The sequence below is a fragment of the Physella acuta genome, unplaced genomic scaffold (genome assembly GCF_028476545.2).
Source record: "Physella acuta isolate Inbredline_101_S28 unplaced genomic scaffold, ASM2847654v3 ptg000778l, whole genome shotgun sequence".
NCBI lineage: Eukaryota > Metazoa > Mollusca > Gastropoda > Physidae > Physella > Physella acuta.
Window position 1 is genome coordinate 140739 of NW_026732296.1, and position 18221 is coordinate 158959.

Here is an 18221-nt window from a genome sequence, read left to right on the forward strand (position 1 = left end):
AAGACAGTACTGACCACACAATCATTTCATATGTTGAGGTCAAAGATCTACTAAATCTACAATACTGACCACACAATCATTTCATATGATGAGGTCAAAACTCTACTAAATCTACAGTACTGACCACACAATCATTTCATATGTTGAGGTCAAAGATCTACTAAATCTACAATACTGACCACACAATCATTTCATATGATGAGGTCAAAACTCTACTAAATCTACAGTACTGACCACACAATCATTTCATATGTTGAGGTCAAAGATCTACTAAATCTACAATACTGACCACACAATCATTTCATATGATGAGGTCAAAACTCTACTAAATCTACAATACTGACCACACAATCATTTCATATGATGAGGTCAAAACTCTACTAAATCTACAATACTGACCACACAATCATTTCATATGATGAGGTCAAAACTCTACTAAATCTACAATACTGACCACACAATCATTTCATATGTTGAGGTCAAAGATCTACTAAATCTACAATACTGACCACACAATCATTTCATATGTTGAGGTCAAAGATCTACTAAATCTACAATACTGACCACACAATCATTTCATATGTTGAGGTCAAAGATCTACTAAATCTACAGTACTGACCACACAATCATTTCATATGATGAGGTCAAAACTCTACTAAATCTACAATACTGACCACACAATCATTTCATATGTTGAGGTCAAAACTCTACTAAATCTACAATACTGACCACACAATCATTTCATATGTTGAGGTCAAAGATCTACTAAATCTACAATACTGACCACACAATCATTTCATATGTTGAGGTCAAAACTCTACTAAATCTACAATACTGACCACACAATCATTTCATATGATGAGGTCAAAGATCTACTAAATCTGCGCTACAGGTCAGATAATGTTAGCAAACAAAAAAATGTACTAAGAAAATGAAGAAGTCACTGGGTTCAAGAAAACGCTTGTGAGTGATGTTTACATTCTAATATCATTATGGTGCTACTGTGTTAATTTAATTGAAGACAGCAGGGAAGTCTTGAGAGATAACAAAGTTAACAGCCAGGGACCAGACAAAATGGAAGGTCTTGGTTGAGACCCTTGCTTCTCAAGGAGAAAAGAGGATAAAGTCAAGTAAGTGTTAATTTAATCAGCACATGTATACTTCTGGGTTATAGACCATAGTTGTGACAACTTAATATATCAGAAAGTGAAAGTTCAATGTATATTTGGGTCAGAGATTATTTAGAATTGAGGTTCTATGTATAGTTTATGTGCACCTATGAGTCTATGTTGTAGAAGACAAATAATAGAAAAGTGTTTATGATAGTGTAGGAAGTAAGTGGAATAGTTGTGATACTTACTTGAAGACTGAGCAAGGAAGACATGACCCAACATAACTTAATAATTAAGAGTAATATCAAAGAAAGATCCTTAATAATTAAGAGCAATATCAAAGAAAGATCCTTAATAATTAAGAGCAATACCAAAGAAAGATCCTTACTTTTGATCTGAAGACTGAGCAAGGCAGACACTACCCACTCCTAACTTTACTGAAGAATCTGCTTTAGTGTTCTGACTTTCTTCATCTTTTTTCTGATCAACCATGGCTGCAGCTATTTTTTCTTCAAGCTCCGCTAGTCTGAAGTACATCAGAACTTAATTTAAAGCCAAAATTAAAAACAACATAACATTGATATAAAACTTAATTACAGATAGGGAATAAAAGTACTTTATTCTTCACTAATGCATTACAGCTGCATTATGCAATTGTGATATTGCTTTGTTTGAAAATTAAATTTTAAAAAAACTTACTGTTCATAATTATCCCATTTGTGAATGTAAAAGAGATCAGGGGAGAAAACTGTGGCAATGTTAACAGCATGCAAATCATTGCTACTGTCTGGTAGAATTTCTTGGGTCATTTCAATCTCACTGTTTTTAGACAAATCAAGGTAAGTCTTAAAATTCATTAAAAGGAACACTTATTACTATAGTAATCGGACACATCCATTACTATTTTATTTCTATCTACTCAGACCTGAGATTTAACCATTCAAGTTTATTTTATTTCTATAATATTTAAAAGCCTACATAAAATTTAAACATTTAGTTTCATAACAGAAAAAAATCATTTATGAGTAAGGGTATGAAGATTCTTTTCTTTAAAATTAGGTCAATTTAAAAGTAATTATTGTCCTACAATAAAGTTTTAATTAACTTCTAACTTACAGACAGTAATCAAAGTATTTCTGCATGATGTTTTCAGGTATCTCTGTCCTTCCACGACATAGCTCATACATAAGCCTTATGTGCTGAATTAAAAAACAGTGACATGCAAATATTACGAGTAAACAAGCATGAACCTCCTCAAAAATTTGTCAAGCAAGAATTAAAATAGCACATGCAATAAATGCTAGCGCTAAAGACACCACTTACATTCACATTCATAAACCAAAAGAATTTCATCTAAAATAAAATGTGTTCGGTTGTTTTTTTATTTTCAAGTTCTAGATACGATTACAAAGGTTATGAACTAAGTTCAAATTATCTATTTTGTTTACGGGAGTATTTATTTGTGTAGTGATTAATAAAATTCAAACATCTATTTTGTTTGATAAAGTTTGTATTTAGGGTTGAATGAAGATGAATAATTTTAAACAATCTATAATTTATGAGCAGATGAAGTGTGTACTTACATCAGAGTTGGGCTTAGCATACTTGTTCTCTAACAGTGAAACATTTTAAACAATCTATAATTTATCAGCAGATGAAGTATGTACTTACATCAGAGTTGGGCTTAGCATACTTGTTCTCTAACAGTGAAACATTTTAAACAATCTATAAAGTATGAGCAGATGAAGTATGTACTTACATCAGAGTTGGGCTTAGCATACTTGTTCTCCAACAGCTCCTGCCTGATGTTGATGTCATTGACAACCCCAATGTTTGGTACAACAACCTGATGAACCAGGGGCATTAACCACACAGTTAGACCCATTCTGTAATTGGAAGAGATTTTTTTTTCAAATTTGCTGAATCAATGCTAAGTTAAGAGTTAAAAAGTATTCCACTTCTGTTTGTATTTTATCAACTCACCTTAGCATTATTCTCCCTACCAGTTCTTTTTCCTTGATAAGTCCATCTACAAAGATGTCAGCCTATGATATTTAATAGTTTATGTTAAACAGATCAAAATCTCCAGTTTATAGGATAATTTTCTAACATTTTTTTGTTTTCTGAATTTGTATTAAAAGTAATAGTTAAACTCTCAATGTTTTAAAATGTAATCAGTCACTGATACGAAAACCTTTGAGAACATTAAAATATGTTGCAGTCTCCCCAATTTCTATCCAGGTATGATATCTCTAGCCAATTTATAATATCAGCACATATATTTCTTTTCTTTTCAAAACAGTAAAAAGCCTCAATTGATCTAAATCAACTAAGATATTTACTCAACTATATTAAAATGACATCTTGATTCTATTGTAGATTGGTATGTTGAGTTTTAAGAAGCCAATATATATATATATATATATATATATATATATATATATATATATATATATATATATATATATATATAATCTCGATTAAAAAAACATTATTCCAAGTGCAGAATATAAATTAATTTGTAAAAAGAATTTGTATTGTAATGTTTTGGTTACATTTTTGTAAACTTCCTATGCCTTTTCTATCAATACTTCGCCTCCCACACCAGTAACAATAATAAAGAAGGTGAAGTCATTCTCCATCCTATAATGGATACAGAATTGTGTCTATACAAAATATTTAACTTGCCTTGTCAGTCCATTCACTGTCATTATCCATTGGCTGAACATTGCATAGGAAAACCTCAACAGCCTGAATACAAATTAAAATGCTGGATTACATCATTACACACATTAAAAAAACTAATGTGCTGTAAAAAAATTATTAAGATTGGGGGGGGGGGGGGTTTATGTCACTGGGTTTTTTGGCCAGTGGGTTTATGGTATGGGGAGTGGGGGGGGGGGGACTTATGGTTTTTTGGCCAGGGCATTTCAGTCATGAGGGGTTTTTGTCCAGAGGGTTTATGTCACTGGTGGTTTTTTGTCGGAAGTATATGTCCGGTGGGGTTTATGATCAGACACCATATTGTGCTGTAAACGCAGTTATATTAACCAAGAACTAGGTTATTAATATAGAAGAGGTTAATGACACCTCTTTTACGCAATCATCTCTCTCATCTCCTAACAGGTAAGTCTTACCTGGTACAGAATTACAGAATGAGAGAAGCAATACTTCCCTTGTTGGATGAAATCCTACATACCTGATAGGGAACATCAGCCAAACTCCTGGGTAACTTAAGCAGTTGATCAATGGTCCCATATTTATAACAGGCACCATCCACCAGCCACACTTTGCATCTCTTGATTGGGTTGTCTCTAGTTCCTTCCAGCACCCTTGTCACTTTAGCTCTGTAATAAAACAATGAAGATATAAGTGAGACGGTATTCTTTTTTAACCTTAGTTCTGAATTGAAGCAATTAGAATTTAAGTGAGACATCTTTTTTGACCTTAGTTCTGAATTGAACCAATTAGAATTTAAGTGAGACATCTTTTTTAACCTTAGTTCTGAATTGAACCAATTAGAAATTAAGTGAGACATCTTTTTTAACCTTAGTTCTGAATTGAACCAATTAGAATTTAAGTGAGACATCTTTTTTAACCTTAGTTCTGAATTGAACCAATTAGAATTTAAGTGAGACATCTTTTTTAACCTTAGTTCTGAATTGAACCAATTAGAATTTAAGTGAGACATCTTTTTTAACCTTAGCTCTGTAGAGAAACAATAAAAATATAAGTGACATGTGTCATTCTTTTTAACCTAAGCCCAGTGGGGGAAATAATGAGAATGTTAATCAGAAATCAATTTTTATAAAGTTTTAAAGCTCTTTGAGGAATTGTATGCTCTATAAATAATGACAGTATTGTGTACAATTTTATCAAAGTTAACACAAAATAGTGTTTTGTTCATGATGATATGATAAAAAAATAAGTTAAAAAAATTTATTTTACCTGTAATAAATATCATTTTCATCCTTGAATGCACACAGACCATCCTTGGCTAACAGAAATATAAGGTTGAAGGGTGGATCAAAATGTGTGATCAAAAGTTGTTTTTAAAGCAAAAAAAAAAAAAAAAATTTAATGGTGAGCTCTAAAATGTGATCAGAACATGCAAGTAGAAAGAACAAAAACAGAACCAAAGAGAAAAATGCCTGGTGACCTACAGGGGTTCTCTTCTCATTGGGTACATAGGGAACATGGTGAGCCCTAAAATGTGATCAGAACATGCAGGTAGAAAAAACAAACACTAAACTAAAGAGAAAAATGCCTGGTGACCTACAGGGGTTCTCACTGGGTACATAAGGAACATGGTGAGCCCTAAAATGTGATCAGAACATGCAGGTAGAAAAAACTAAACCAAAGAGAAAAAATGCCGTGTGACCTACAGGGGTTCTCACTGGGTACATAGGGAACATGGTTGGTTTCCCTGCAGAAGAAGGAGACCATCTGAAGCATCAGACTCTGGTACTCCAGTCTCAGGTCTGTCACAACAAGGTCAGGGTGAGACCTGTGCTCTAGCAAGTGGCAGAAGTAGCGACTGGAATTCTCCACATGAATTACTTTTACCTGGCCATTCAAAAAACAAAAAAATATAGAGTACTTAAAAAACAGATGCTAATTCAAATTACTTCTACCTGGCTTTCAAAAAGCATTCAGCAATAGGGCTGGTAAGTAGGTCACTATGGCTCATGCAGGTTTTATTGAGCCGTAGAACAGTTTGGTGACCTACTTACCAGCCCTATTGGAAGAGTCTAAAAAAATGAATGTGAATTACTTCTACCTGGTCATTCAAAAAACTTTTAGAAATTGGAACAAAAAAAATTCTAAATTAACTCTATCATCTCATTGTAATCAAAATTTAATTTTAAAAATCAGCCAGGCATAGACAAGTTTTTAAATTTCCATAGAATTTTAGCATGGAGTGTTGCTTTAAAAAAATGTGTACAATTTAATAAGGTGAACACAACTCTTGAGGAAAAAAAATTTATAACGATCAATTGCACGGTATTCAATAACAATTATCTTTCAAAGTTTTAAACAAATGTGAAATGAGATTTCAGTCTTCCATGTCATGGGCACTATGGGGAAAACAACTATTCAGGCAAACCATACAAAATATTCCTGGGTTTAAATAGTTGATTCAAATTTGATTTACCTTAATCTCCCCAGAAGCAGGTAATGTATTAATAGTGCTCTCTCCTGTTTTAAAATCTTCATCTTCTATTATCATATGACGATAATTGCATCTGTCCATGTTTCTGAATGAATAATTTAAAATTTTTATTACTTGTATAACATCCACATGCTACATTATATGATTGATAGTATTTCTTCATAACTTATTTTTTAAAAATACATTTCCCTCTAATGTGAATTTATTACATCCCTTTAGTGAAATATATTTGAACAGTATCTTAAAATACATCTAATTAAACTAATTATGATTCTGTACACTCACATACAAACTCCAAATGACTTCAAAAATGGACAGAATTCTTTGCTCCTGTCTGTTTCTAAACTCTTTAAAAAAAAGAAGAAAATAACAGTAATCTGCCCATACCATATGTTAATAAGCCATTTTGGATTAAAATCCACTTATTGAACTATATTAAGGCAAATATTTTATCATCAAATTATCACTTATACAGGAAGTTTTTGTTTACATAATGAGAGATAATTCATTTACTAACCTCTTTTATTCCCCGAAGAAATTGTTCCAACTGCGCAGTGTAGACAGCATCCCTGCTTCTCTCCAGGATTTCATACAAACTTTTGACACGTTCTGCGCATCTGTTGGTGACCAGCACATGTGACACTGGCTGAAGCTCAGGCTGATGATATAGGTAAGATGGTTGTTTTTTTTAGCTCAGATTGTACTGCAGTAAAAATATTGACTTTAAAGTTTTAAAAAAGGTATTACAAACATATTATTTGGATTTTATTAGCTTTTGTATTAACTTTAATTACAATTAACATAATTAGGTATATAGCGTCACAGATATAAAACTTAAGGCAACTAGAAATAAAAGTTTAGGAAACTTTGACAATAACAAGAAATAATAACTAAAATATTTTTCTAAAAACTAGATTTTTTTTTTGAGTTTCCAAATAACAGACTGTCTACATAACATTATGTTGAAACAGTCAAATAATGTTAAAATAATCTAAAGCTTCAAATAAATTCCCCAAAACTGAGGAATGTATATAGAAAATCCTAATTTATGTAGAATATAATGTGTATATAAATCATGTACTAAAAAACATAAGCTATTTCAAGCTATATATGCTCTGATTCAAACTCATTTTCTTACTAAAAATAATAGAGCTCATAATATTAATAAGATTAAGCTGAAATTAATTGTAAGCCCAGGAAAACAATATTTTAAACAGATAAAAGGTGATACATAAGAAAATTGGAAGCTGAGTGCAGATTTGAGGCATCGCTTACTTACTATTTTTCCTGAAGTTCTGTCCAAAAAATAATCAAACATGCAGGCAAGACGGTTTCCAAATTTTGTTTTGGAGTTGGGCAGCCCATAATGAATGACAGTCGTGGCATTGGTAATGGCTAAATCTTGATAGCATTGGTCAGTGCACACTAACAAACAAAATAATGGTTCGAACTATTAGTTCAATAAGACTATCATGTAATAATTTTTTAAAGCTACGCTATAATATAAAGTTTGATAGTATTACTAATGAAATTTTTTTTTTAAGAATATGTCTTAAGGATCTCACCCAGGACTATGAGCTGTTTACTTAGTGAAGAATTAAGCCACTGTGTACGTGTTTCTAAGATTGTATCATGTTCAAGTTCTTCATGTATCAACAGGCAGTACACTCCTCTTGTTTTTGCAGCCTATATGATAAATTATAAATCATTTCCTCATTTTATTTGCATGCCATATTTTGTTTTGTTTTCTTTGTTATTTGAACAGTTTACAGGGAATAAATAATTATCAAGACAAAAGTAATTCTAACAAACATCTTTTACGCTGATTATCTAAGTTTCACTACTAATACTATTTCACCATTAAAAAAAAGCAATGAATGCCTACAGGGTCACTTCAAAGTTACTTCGTGTTGCTATTGCTATTCTAACCCTGTCAAATATCTCTACCATCAGTAAATCCTATTAAAAGGTGTTTAAATGTGCAAACCACAAAGTACACTGACCTTGGACATCTCAACAGCTTCCTTTATATCAGAAGTAAATGCTGCAACCCTCTGTGAGGAGCTGGACAAGGAGTCCAGAATGTTACAGAACGTGGTTAGCCTTTGTTCCCACCTTGATAATGTTACAACCTGGCAAATAATAACAAAAGGCATTTGATTATCAGGCCAGGATTTTTGTAACCAAAAATATCAAGGCGGCATTTACTTGTTTTATCACCATTAATTATATTAATTATATATAACTACAGTCAAAGGCAGCCGATTTAAGTATTTTAATTATGTTTTAAATAGTTCAAAAGTACCCATTCAAAAGAGACTGCCCATTGAGTAAAGTTCATTTGCTTCTCTTGTAAATTCAAAATTTCTAAAATAGTATTCACCATTAAAATCAGTGTTTAAATTGCTTTAAAGACTGATAAAAAAAACCTCAAAATCAGCTGCAGTTGTTTTGCAACTCAAACTTTCATGGAGGGAGTCTTTTGGGATTTAGGAATGAGCACTATGGATTTAGATAAACTTCCAATTACCTGTTTGACATCACCATAAATAGCAGCCTCCACACGAGATGATATAGCCACAATAGGTTCTGTGGTGTACCTGAGACGGAACTCGTCAACACCAGCGCTCCAATGGCTGGCAAAAACCAGGACTTGAGAGGGTAGACTCAGAAGGTCGTCGCGATTTTTTTGAACCACCATGTATCTTTCCATAATACTTTCAATCTGCAGGAAATATAATAGGTTGTAAGATTTTTAAGCTTATTTAAATATATAACGGGGAGAAAGTGAAGGCAAGAAAATAATTCCAGTTGAAGTCATATAATAGAGAAAATGCTTTAAAAATATAAAATATAATGCTGAAAATGTCATTAAAAAATGTACAGAAACACATCTACTTTGCTTGCATTCATAACTGTGGCACATTGATAGTTATCATTTACATACTTTACAAATGCGTTCAATATAATAGCTATAGTTGAATTTAACAGCACGACTGACTGCAAGAGAAAACAGCAAAGGCTACTAAGACATTTTTTTTTCTTTGCAGCCCAACGCCTGTACAGAATCTCTTCCAGGCATCTTTTTGACCCCACCCCCCTCCCCAAAGAAAGTCTACCACCCCCTCCGAACGAACTGAAATTTATATAGAAAACATATACTTTTACTAGTGTCTTCGTCCCCCCGTCAACCCAAGAAAAAAGTCTGTGGACTTTTCATCAGGCTTTTCCTCAATAACATTCTATCACATCATCTAGCTGAATTGAGGGAACTGTTCAGACAAAACAAACTAAGTGGATCACAACCAAATAGTATAGTATGGATAGTTTCCAGGCAGTCTTATAGCCCTCCTCAAGCAAGGGCAACCAGACACTCACACAATTGCTAATGTGTATGCCTAAGAGTATACAAGAGAGTTTTTTAATTTTAGAATTTGTATTTACCTCCTTTGAAAATCTGGTTGACAACAACTCAGCATCATCTAACACCTGAAAATATATCAAAGTTAGGAAAAAAAATTATAGCATTTTTATAAATTTGAAATAAAATAAGCATATAGACTAAAAATGTATGAAAACATCCTGACTGAGTTTATAATTTCATTAAATTATAATAAATTTAGCAAAAAATATTTTAACAGGAGTTATTAAACATTAAGATCTGATTCTGATTAACATAACCGACGATAAAATTTTATTAGCTTCAATACTATTTTCAAATCTCTAGTAGCAGTTATCAAAATGTTTCCTTTCAATGGCATAAACCATAGTATCAACTTACAATATGACAAAGTCTTTTCAGGCTGGTAAAATCTTGATCAAGCATTCTCAATAAGCTGTTAGGTGTAGAAATCAAAATGTCACATCCCCTAATAAGACTCATTTGAATCTGGAAGAGAGGCAAATTCAGAAATTATTTAAGTCTCACAATCAAACTAAGGCCCATATATATGTTTTTCTATACTTTTATAGACTTTAATTCAGTAAATAATATTCATACACAAACTACATAAATAAAGTCAGATGAAGTAGATTTTGATTCTTTAACCACAACATATAAAGGAATGTGGTGAGCACTCGGCCCAGTTGCATTGAGTGCTTGGACTCTGGGTTAACTTAAGCCCAGAAAGTGAAATCATAACAACAATGTCCCATTCTACAAATTTTTTTTAAAATACTGGCTCATTCAGGAAATGAGGTTTTGGATATCAGCCAGCATAAGACTTACGAGCTAGACTCAGAGTTAAATAGGGACTAAAATTGTTTAGAATGATGCAAGTAGCTAGAAACAATCCATATGAGTTTTGATTCATGCCCAAAAAGTACTTTAAAACCCAAGTACATAAAAAAATTTAAAAAAATAAAACACTGAGGTAATATCATGTGCATCCAACATAAAACCCAAGTAAGTAAATCAAAACACAAAATTAAACACACAGTAGGATTATCCTCGGTGCCTCCAGCATAAAGAGCTACAGCACGAATGTGGTCGGCACCAGAGCCAGCAAACCTCTCCACCATTTCACACACATCACGGGCTTTCTTCCAGGTGGGGACCACTACAAGGGCTAGTGGCTGAAAACAAACAAAAAAATTGCTAACACTAACAGTCTCTAAAAGCCAAGAATTCGTATCATATGTGAAACGTAACATTAATTTCCCCTCAAACTCAAAGTATAAAATAAGAAAAAATTTTTAATTAACGTCTCCTCTCTCCTCCACCTAACTTTAAAAACCTGTGTTTCGGTTTATTCCAAAGTATCTATAAATACTATAAACATATTGCAATGCCCACCACAGCTATAAAATAATTTATATTTCATATCGTATCCTTAAACTGTTTGGAACATGATGAAAAGAATGCAATAACTTACACCCTTCCCACTTGGTAATCCAAAGTAAATCAGTTTATCCAAGAGCATGGTAACAATGGCAGGGATGTATGACATGGACTTCCCATGTCCCACAGGGCTTATGCCGACAACGTGGCGACAACTTATCACTGCCGGCCATACAAAAGCTTGTATGCTCCTAGCCGTTAGAATTGCAAAATCTTTTTCTAGCACCTGGAAATTACAACATTTGTTTATCTCCTACAAGATATTTAAAACTATTATCATTCAATTTTCTGTAGTATATAGTATATTTTTTAAACTTGCTTCAATATTATAAATTGAGTTTTATGTTTAATAACACACATTATAATTAATATAACCAAATGCAAATTAATGTGAGCTATCATTTATTGCAAATAAGTTGATCTTATCAGAAGTCTTAAAAGATGTTTTTTAATAGTACAAATCTAATATCTACCGTTTTAACAGACTCATGAAATGGCACTTGAAAGACTTCACATATGAGGGCTGGAATACCTTTTCCATTGATCACTACACCCAAAATTGGCTGTGGAACTGGCTGGTCATTTCGAGTTAACTGACAAGAACAAAAAGACAAATCTGAGATAAAGTTTATAATTTGTTCATAATTACTGAACTCCTAAAATCATGCAACATATTAAAGTTTTATTACACAACATGTGAAGACTTTAATCTTTATTTCCATTTTAAGCAGAGTGGGCTAAATCCATTTAAAGGATTTAAACATTAAGCCCCAGTATGTGTTACATAATAATGATAATTTTTAAAAATGATTTATTATAACCATAACAGCATGTTTTTTAAAACAATATAAATTTTCAATGGACTCCAGTACATCCATCTACTACTCTGCTGACTTAAAAAATTATTGTAATTCATTATCAACATTAAAGCAACTGGCAACAAAGAAATATTGTACAAGACTTTTGATTGCTTGCTACACCTACCACAGGATACTCCAAGACAGAACTTTGGCTCAGACCACTGGATAACCTCAATTTTTCTAAAATTCTGAAAAATGAAACAAAAATTAAAATATTTCAGCACCATTACAAAGATTTAAAGAGTTGTAAATGCTGTTATATTAGAGGGAAGAGGGGTTGGCACAATAGTTTTCATAACTTGATTACATACAAAGAACAGCTACAACTTCAATTAGGAAGACGATTACATGGTTTACAGCTTTGACTAGATCAGGAAACGTATCAAGTCTCAATAATACAAAATATTGATAGGTTACATTCTGGAAAAAAAAATGGGCCATATTGTTTAAAGCTATTAACTTTTGAACTAAAGCTGTAAAGGAAGGTTTTCTACTTCGGACTCTTTACCTGACTAACCCAAGTTTATCTAATGTATTAAACAAAATGTATTAGGGTTAAGTTTTTAACCTTTGGCTTTTATGTTTCCACATAAAGGCATCCCTATCAAATTTAAGCCGTGAAAATTTGTCAGGCTCTTGATCAGTGTTAACAGGTGTCTCCTCTACATATGTGTCTTTTGAGAGTCTGTGAAGTTAAAAAACATTATGTTTTTAAATATTTAATAACTACATTAAACAGAAAAACACAAGCATCAGAAAGTGAATCTGTGAAATAGAATTTTAAGTTTTTGTTTTGATTTGTACATTTCATAATAACTCCACTTCAAAAAATTATATATCTTTATTTAAATAATCTCCTTATAGCTATATCTTTTTTTTATCCACATCTAAAAAAAAAGAACAACATAAAAAAGAAATGACAGACATACCAAAAAATCATTTGTAAAGTTTTGGAAAAAGTCTGGAACAATGAAAACACCCTAGGTGAATGGAAAACTGTTCTAATAGTTTAATTTTTTTTTAAAATGGGAAATTCAGACCTGTGTGTAAAATGGCAAAGCTTCACACTTTAATTTAACTACTCAATAGCAAAATATTTTGCAGGATCATTGTCCAGTGTTACATTGTGCAGGTCGCCAACCAATTTCACCAGGCAGGTATTGAGGTGGAACTCGCAAGGAAAAGGCAAAAGAGGTCAGCCAAGACTGGACCTTGAGGCTAACACCACATACATGGTGCAGGACAGAAAACACTGGAGATCTTTGGTTGACTGCCCATAATACAGCAGGGGTGATGGGCAATGATGATGATGATTCTCCAGAGTTGCAGAGGAAAAAATGCAAAAAGAACAAGCTGGGTTTAGGAAAGGCAAATCATGCATAGACCACATATTTACTTTGAGACATGGAACAGCTCATTATATTTATATGCATTATTTATTCATTGATTTTGAAAAAGCTTTTTAGCATGTGGCATGATTTTTCAGAGAAAACCATCTATGCTATCAAAATTGTATACAAGGGTTCAGATACAGAACTTATATGTGGAAACCATAAGGCTAACTAGTAAATCATTTAGACAAAATAAAACTTTAGACTTACAGGCAGGTTTTCTACAAGGCTAGTCATGCAATAATCCCATTGCTACACCATCATTATGGAACAGAATGGCAATCCCTCCTATACATGACTTTCGTAACATCAAAACTGCGTTCGTGGATAGAAATGTTATGTGGACACTAATGAGCTATTAAGTCAAAAGACGGGGGAGCAGAAAAGACCAAAAAAAAGCAGCATCAATAAAGGTAGATGTGCCTTAAACTCCCTATGCCAGATACAGAATTCCACAGCTCTGTCCCTCCAGATCAAGATAAGAATCTTCAACACAAATGTCAAGGCAGTATTGCTATATACCTAGATGGTTACAAAATCAAACATCATCAGGCTACAAATCTACACCTATGACGTATCCTAAAAATATGCTACCCCATGGGCAAAGCATGAGGCAGCAGCCCATAAACAAGGACATCTAAAAGTGGGGATGGATTGGGAATATACAGAAGAAAATAATGCCATGCAGGCACTAGCATGTTACCCAAAGGAAAATGGGCAGACCAAGAAAATGATGGAAGCAGACTAGAGAAAACATGGGAAGAACAGAAGAGAGCCTTCCAGAACAGTGTCTGTTGAAAAATTAACTGCGGCCCTTTACTACACAGAGGTCTCACATAATTAAGTCAGTCGCTTCTTAACCTCACTGAAAGAGCCCACGGTGCTTGGTATAAAGATATGGTCAAACAATACTTGTTTACTAGCAGCAAAGGTTAATGTTTGTACAACCTACACAGAGGTCTCACATGATTAAGTCAGTCGCTTCTTAATCTCACTGAATGAGCCCACTGTGCTTGGTATCAAGATATGGTCAAACAATATTTGTTTATTAGCAGCAAAGGTTGATGCTGGTACAACCTACCTTGATCTTGCTCTTACACCACCATCGCTCTGTTGGCCTGCAAAATTTTCACTCAAGAAATGAGGGTCTGCTTCTAATCTGTATGGTTAAATTAAAGCTTAGTTATTTCAAAAAATGTACTTCTTAAACATTCGAGTTAGATCCACGTAAACTATTTCTCAGTTCAATTAATGTATACATTTTAAATTAAAACAAAGTAATGAATCATCAACAAAAATTAACAGTAAAGCTTGAAGTAACTTGTAGTACTATCTATATTATGTCACATGATATTAAAACAAAAATCATTCTAATGCAGTGAAATTCACACACGCATACAACAAGACAATTAAGAAAATACATTTTTTAAAAACCAGGAATACATAGAATTTTAATGAGGAATACTTACGAATTTTCCATGTTACTTGATTTTGTTTCTGTGCTTGAACATAAATTGAGATCTTTATTTAATCCCAAAGGTAATCCATCAGAAATATTCACATTTTTATTATTCACTTTAGATTTCCCATCAGAACTTGATGAACTAGAATATGTAGGAGATGTCAATTTTGATCTCTTAGGTCTTGCCCCTTGCCCCCAAGTTGAGGGGTCAGACGCAGATAATGATGGGGAGTTGATCAGTTCAGGAAGACTAGTTAGTGAAGAACTTTCAGATAAGGAGGATCTAGGAGAGTGCTGTAGATTTTTTTCTGTCTCCATCAAGCTTTGTAGCTGCTGTTTTCCTCTTCCTAAACTCACTTTTCTCCCTTGATTCTTAACCCCTGTATTAACTCCCTTCAGTGATGATGGAGATGAGTGGGCACTTGATGAGCCTTTAGACTCCAGGCAAGAAGCTGCTCCCTTTTCATTGGGTAATGAAAAGTGTTGGTTTTTCACTAAATAAGATAGGCGAGACTGACGAGATGGAGAGTCATAATCACTAATACTGCTAGTGCTATCACTATGTTGAATACTGCCATTCTGGTGTAATTGTCTTGAAGGGGTTCTGCTGCCAGTGTCAGCAACGGGTGTTTCACAATAATCAACTATTAAAGGTGGCATCTCACTATCACTACCATCACAGGGTACATGTTTCTCTGTCGTTGATTCGGTGACATCACTGACTAAGGTTTTATGCTTTTCACTATTACCTCGGGCAGAATAGTCAGTAATTAGAGGAGGCATTTCATTTAAAATTGATTGCCTGCCTGGCAAAGAAGAGTTTTCAGCAGCTAGCTGGGGCATATCACTATACTGCCATTCATCAAAAACTGCACCAGTGGAATTTAATGGCTTGATACCTTGTGTATTACATTTATGTAGTGACGTATCTGAATATGAAGACATCTTGTTGGATCTTACATTTTCTTTATGAGAATTAATAGATGAAGTATCTGTGGGAGATAATAAAAGTAATGAGAACTCAGCAAAAGTACACTATATATCAGTCTCTAGCATGTGAAAAAAAAATTTTAAAAAAAAAATAAAAGAAATAACATTTTAAAAATAAATCCAAAACAAAAATATTACATTACAAAATAAATGCACAAAGTAAAGTATTCAAATTCAAACCTGGCGACTTAATCTTAACAGCATAATCCTCTTTCACCAACAAGTCATTAAAACATAATGGCCCATTCTTTGTGTCAAAATACAATAAAACATGCTGAATATTTTCTTTGTCTGTGTGAACAATCTCAGCTCGACAACCAGAGCAATCTGTGATGACACCATTGTAAACAAAGTCATTATAAAATAACTGCAGGCCATATTACAAATTTGCTGTAAAGACAAATTCTATTTATCAATGTGCACTAAATATATGTGATGACAAAATAATATTTAACTGATAACTAAGTTTTAATAAAATTTTTGTTCAAAATAGTATTAAATACAGTAATGTACACAAATAAAATTTCTCTTTGAGCTTGTAAAGGCACCCAAAGTAGTACTTACTGGCAACCATCTCTCTCATCAAATTGATAGATGACTGATCCCACTTGGAGCCTGGCCTGTTAAAGAAAATTACAACAAGTTACTTTTACAAAACTGACAATGCTATCTTAACTAAAATTATTTTAGCCTGCCTAGTGATATACTAAGGTAGTGACTACCTGGCCTGTAAAAGAAAATCATAAGTTACTTTTACAAAACTGACATTGTTATCTTCAATTAAAATACAGCCTGTCTAGTGATATACTAAGGAAGTGACCACTACATATTCAGTGGTTTAATTTTGGAGGAATACGGTTGGAAAGAATTGTGATTTCATAGTTCTATAAAATTATTACAATCAAATGAATTCTAAAGACAAGACACTGGTGGTGGTGGTGGTGGTGGGTAATCTATAAAGGGCACATAACATTTCAGAATGTAAATCAGCTAGACTGGAAAAAGTACTCACTATTAGCTGTAAAACATAAGTAGTTTCCAATATAAAGTTGTAAGTCTAATGCTTACTGCACAATAATTTTAAGATTTCAATACAGGCAGAGGAAAAAACACATTACATTAAATATTAATTAAATGTGAATCAAATATTTAATATTTTTTTACCTCTTTTTTGCATTCAAACCAGTTTCTCCCTCTACAATTTGAAGCGACAAAGGCTGTAGTCCCCATAAACGACATTTATACACTTGTGGTGGAAAGTCTAGAAATTTTTTAGGCAGTTTCATCAGTCTGAAAATTTAAATTTATACCATTTTTTTTAGTAATCTTGTTTAATTTAAAGATCTAAAATTCTAATGTTAGTATTGCAAAATTTAGTATGCTGTACATTTATTTACCATTAATTTCCATCATAATCAGGAAGTGTATTTAACATAACGACCTACCTCTGAGCAGATGTTGTAAATTCTATGCCTTCATCAATCATGTAGCAACTGAAAAGCAAGTTCAAACAATTTTACTTCAAATATAGGTACTATAAATATAGGTATGTATAGTTATAACTTGAATCAGATTGACAAGTTCACACAGCTAGTACTGTCTCTTGATAGAAGAAGAGAGTTTCACTAAAATATTTGTGTAGTAAATTATTATTACCACAGTAACTTTATGAACTGTGATTATCAATCTACCATTGTGTTTTAAAGCTCACTATATGTCATATCAATAGTTCCAAGCAAAATACTACATTACTGTTTCAAAGCCCATGAGAATTTCTCGAATGAGGGAACAGAATCTATATATATAATTCTCTTCTGGGAGACGCTAGAAAACAAGCTGTAAGCGCGCCTAGCTGTCCCCTCCCTTCCTCTGTAGGCATATCTATATTACCCCACCCCCCCCCCATACCCACATGGTCTGGTGAGCTGTGGTTCACGCTATATGTTTACAAGCATAGAGACGGGTTTAGTGACGGCTATTAAGGGCAGATAATTTAGCTCAAATTTTCAGTGGCAGCATTAGTACTGTCGAATTCACAAATTATGAATTACTGAAAAGTAGAAAAAACGACAACTAAATAGCGGCGTATGATACGCCGCCGGTCGGCTCGTGTAAAATAATATCCTGAGATGAAGGAATAAAAAACAAAATATATCAGGGCTGCAAGGGTTAAGAAAAAATCTTACTTGTACAAAAAATTGTGGCCATGTTTAAGTGCTGTGATGGAATTTATTTTCACTCTATGCCAGTTCTGGTCCTTATGTAACGCTGCACAAATTTCATTCTACAAATGTTTAAAACAATCAAGTTTGTAATTCAAACTGTTCCTCAAATAATAAATAAAGATATCTAAATTAAGGTTTATCAAGTCCATGTAAATATATAAAATCTTT

General features: G+C 33.0%; 1 protein-coding gene across 1 annotated transcript in view; it reads right to left on the reverse strand.

Moving 5' to 3' along the window:
- The window catches only part of LOC131950764 (putative ATP-dependent RNA helicase TDRD12), a 35242-nt gene that overhangs the window by 14703 nt on the left and 2318 nt on the right, over nucleotides 1-18221 (reverse strand). The window contains exons 4-33 of the mRNA XM_059312949.1: nucleotides 18015-18112; nucleotides 17274-17321; nucleotides 16993-17118; nucleotides 16393-16448; nucleotides 16009-16155; nucleotides 14846-15830; nucleotides 14458-14535; nucleotides 12554-12670; nucleotides 12110-12173; nucleotides 11599-11718; nucleotides 11160-11351; nucleotides 10723-10860; nucleotides 10067-10174; nucleotides 9730-9774; nucleotides 8816-9010; nucleotides 8289-8417; nucleotides 7851-7971; nucleotides 7565-7710; nucleotides 6803-6943; nucleotides 6571-6632; nucleotides 6268-6370; nucleotides 5498-5678; nucleotides 5061-5109; nucleotides 4312-4459; nucleotides 3801-3863; nucleotides 3096-3157; nucleotides 2872-2998; nucleotides 2229-2311; nucleotides 1812-1931; nucleotides 1501-1638 (exon numbers count right to left, since the gene is read on the reverse strand). Coding sequence (XP_059168932.1) covers nucleotides 1501-1638; nucleotides 1812-1931; nucleotides 2229-2311; nucleotides 2872-2998; nucleotides 3096-3157; nucleotides 3801-3863; nucleotides 4312-4459; nucleotides 5061-5109; nucleotides 5498-5678; nucleotides 6268-6370; nucleotides 6571-6632; nucleotides 6803-6943; nucleotides 7565-7710; nucleotides 7851-7971; nucleotides 8289-8417; nucleotides 8816-9010; nucleotides 9730-9774; nucleotides 10067-10174; nucleotides 10723-10860; nucleotides 11160-11351; nucleotides 11599-11718; nucleotides 12110-12173; nucleotides 12554-12670; nucleotides 14458-14535; nucleotides 14846-15830; nucleotides 16009-16155; nucleotides 16393-16448; nucleotides 16993-17118; nucleotides 17274-17321; nucleotides 18015-18112 — 4190 coding nt within the window. The remainder of the gene's footprint in view (nucleotides 1-1500; nucleotides 1639-1811; nucleotides 1932-2228; nucleotides 2312-2871; nucleotides 2999-3095; nucleotides 3158-3800; nucleotides 3864-4311; nucleotides 4460-5060; nucleotides 5110-5497; nucleotides 5679-6267; nucleotides 6371-6570; nucleotides 6633-6802; nucleotides 6944-7564; nucleotides 7711-7850; nucleotides 7972-8288; nucleotides 8418-8815; nucleotides 9011-9729; nucleotides 9775-10066; nucleotides 10175-10722; nucleotides 10861-11159; nucleotides 11352-11598; nucleotides 11719-12109; nucleotides 12174-12553; nucleotides 12671-14457; nucleotides 14536-14845; nucleotides 15831-16008; nucleotides 16156-16392; nucleotides 16449-16992; nucleotides 17119-17273; nucleotides 17322-18014; nucleotides 18113-18221) is intronic.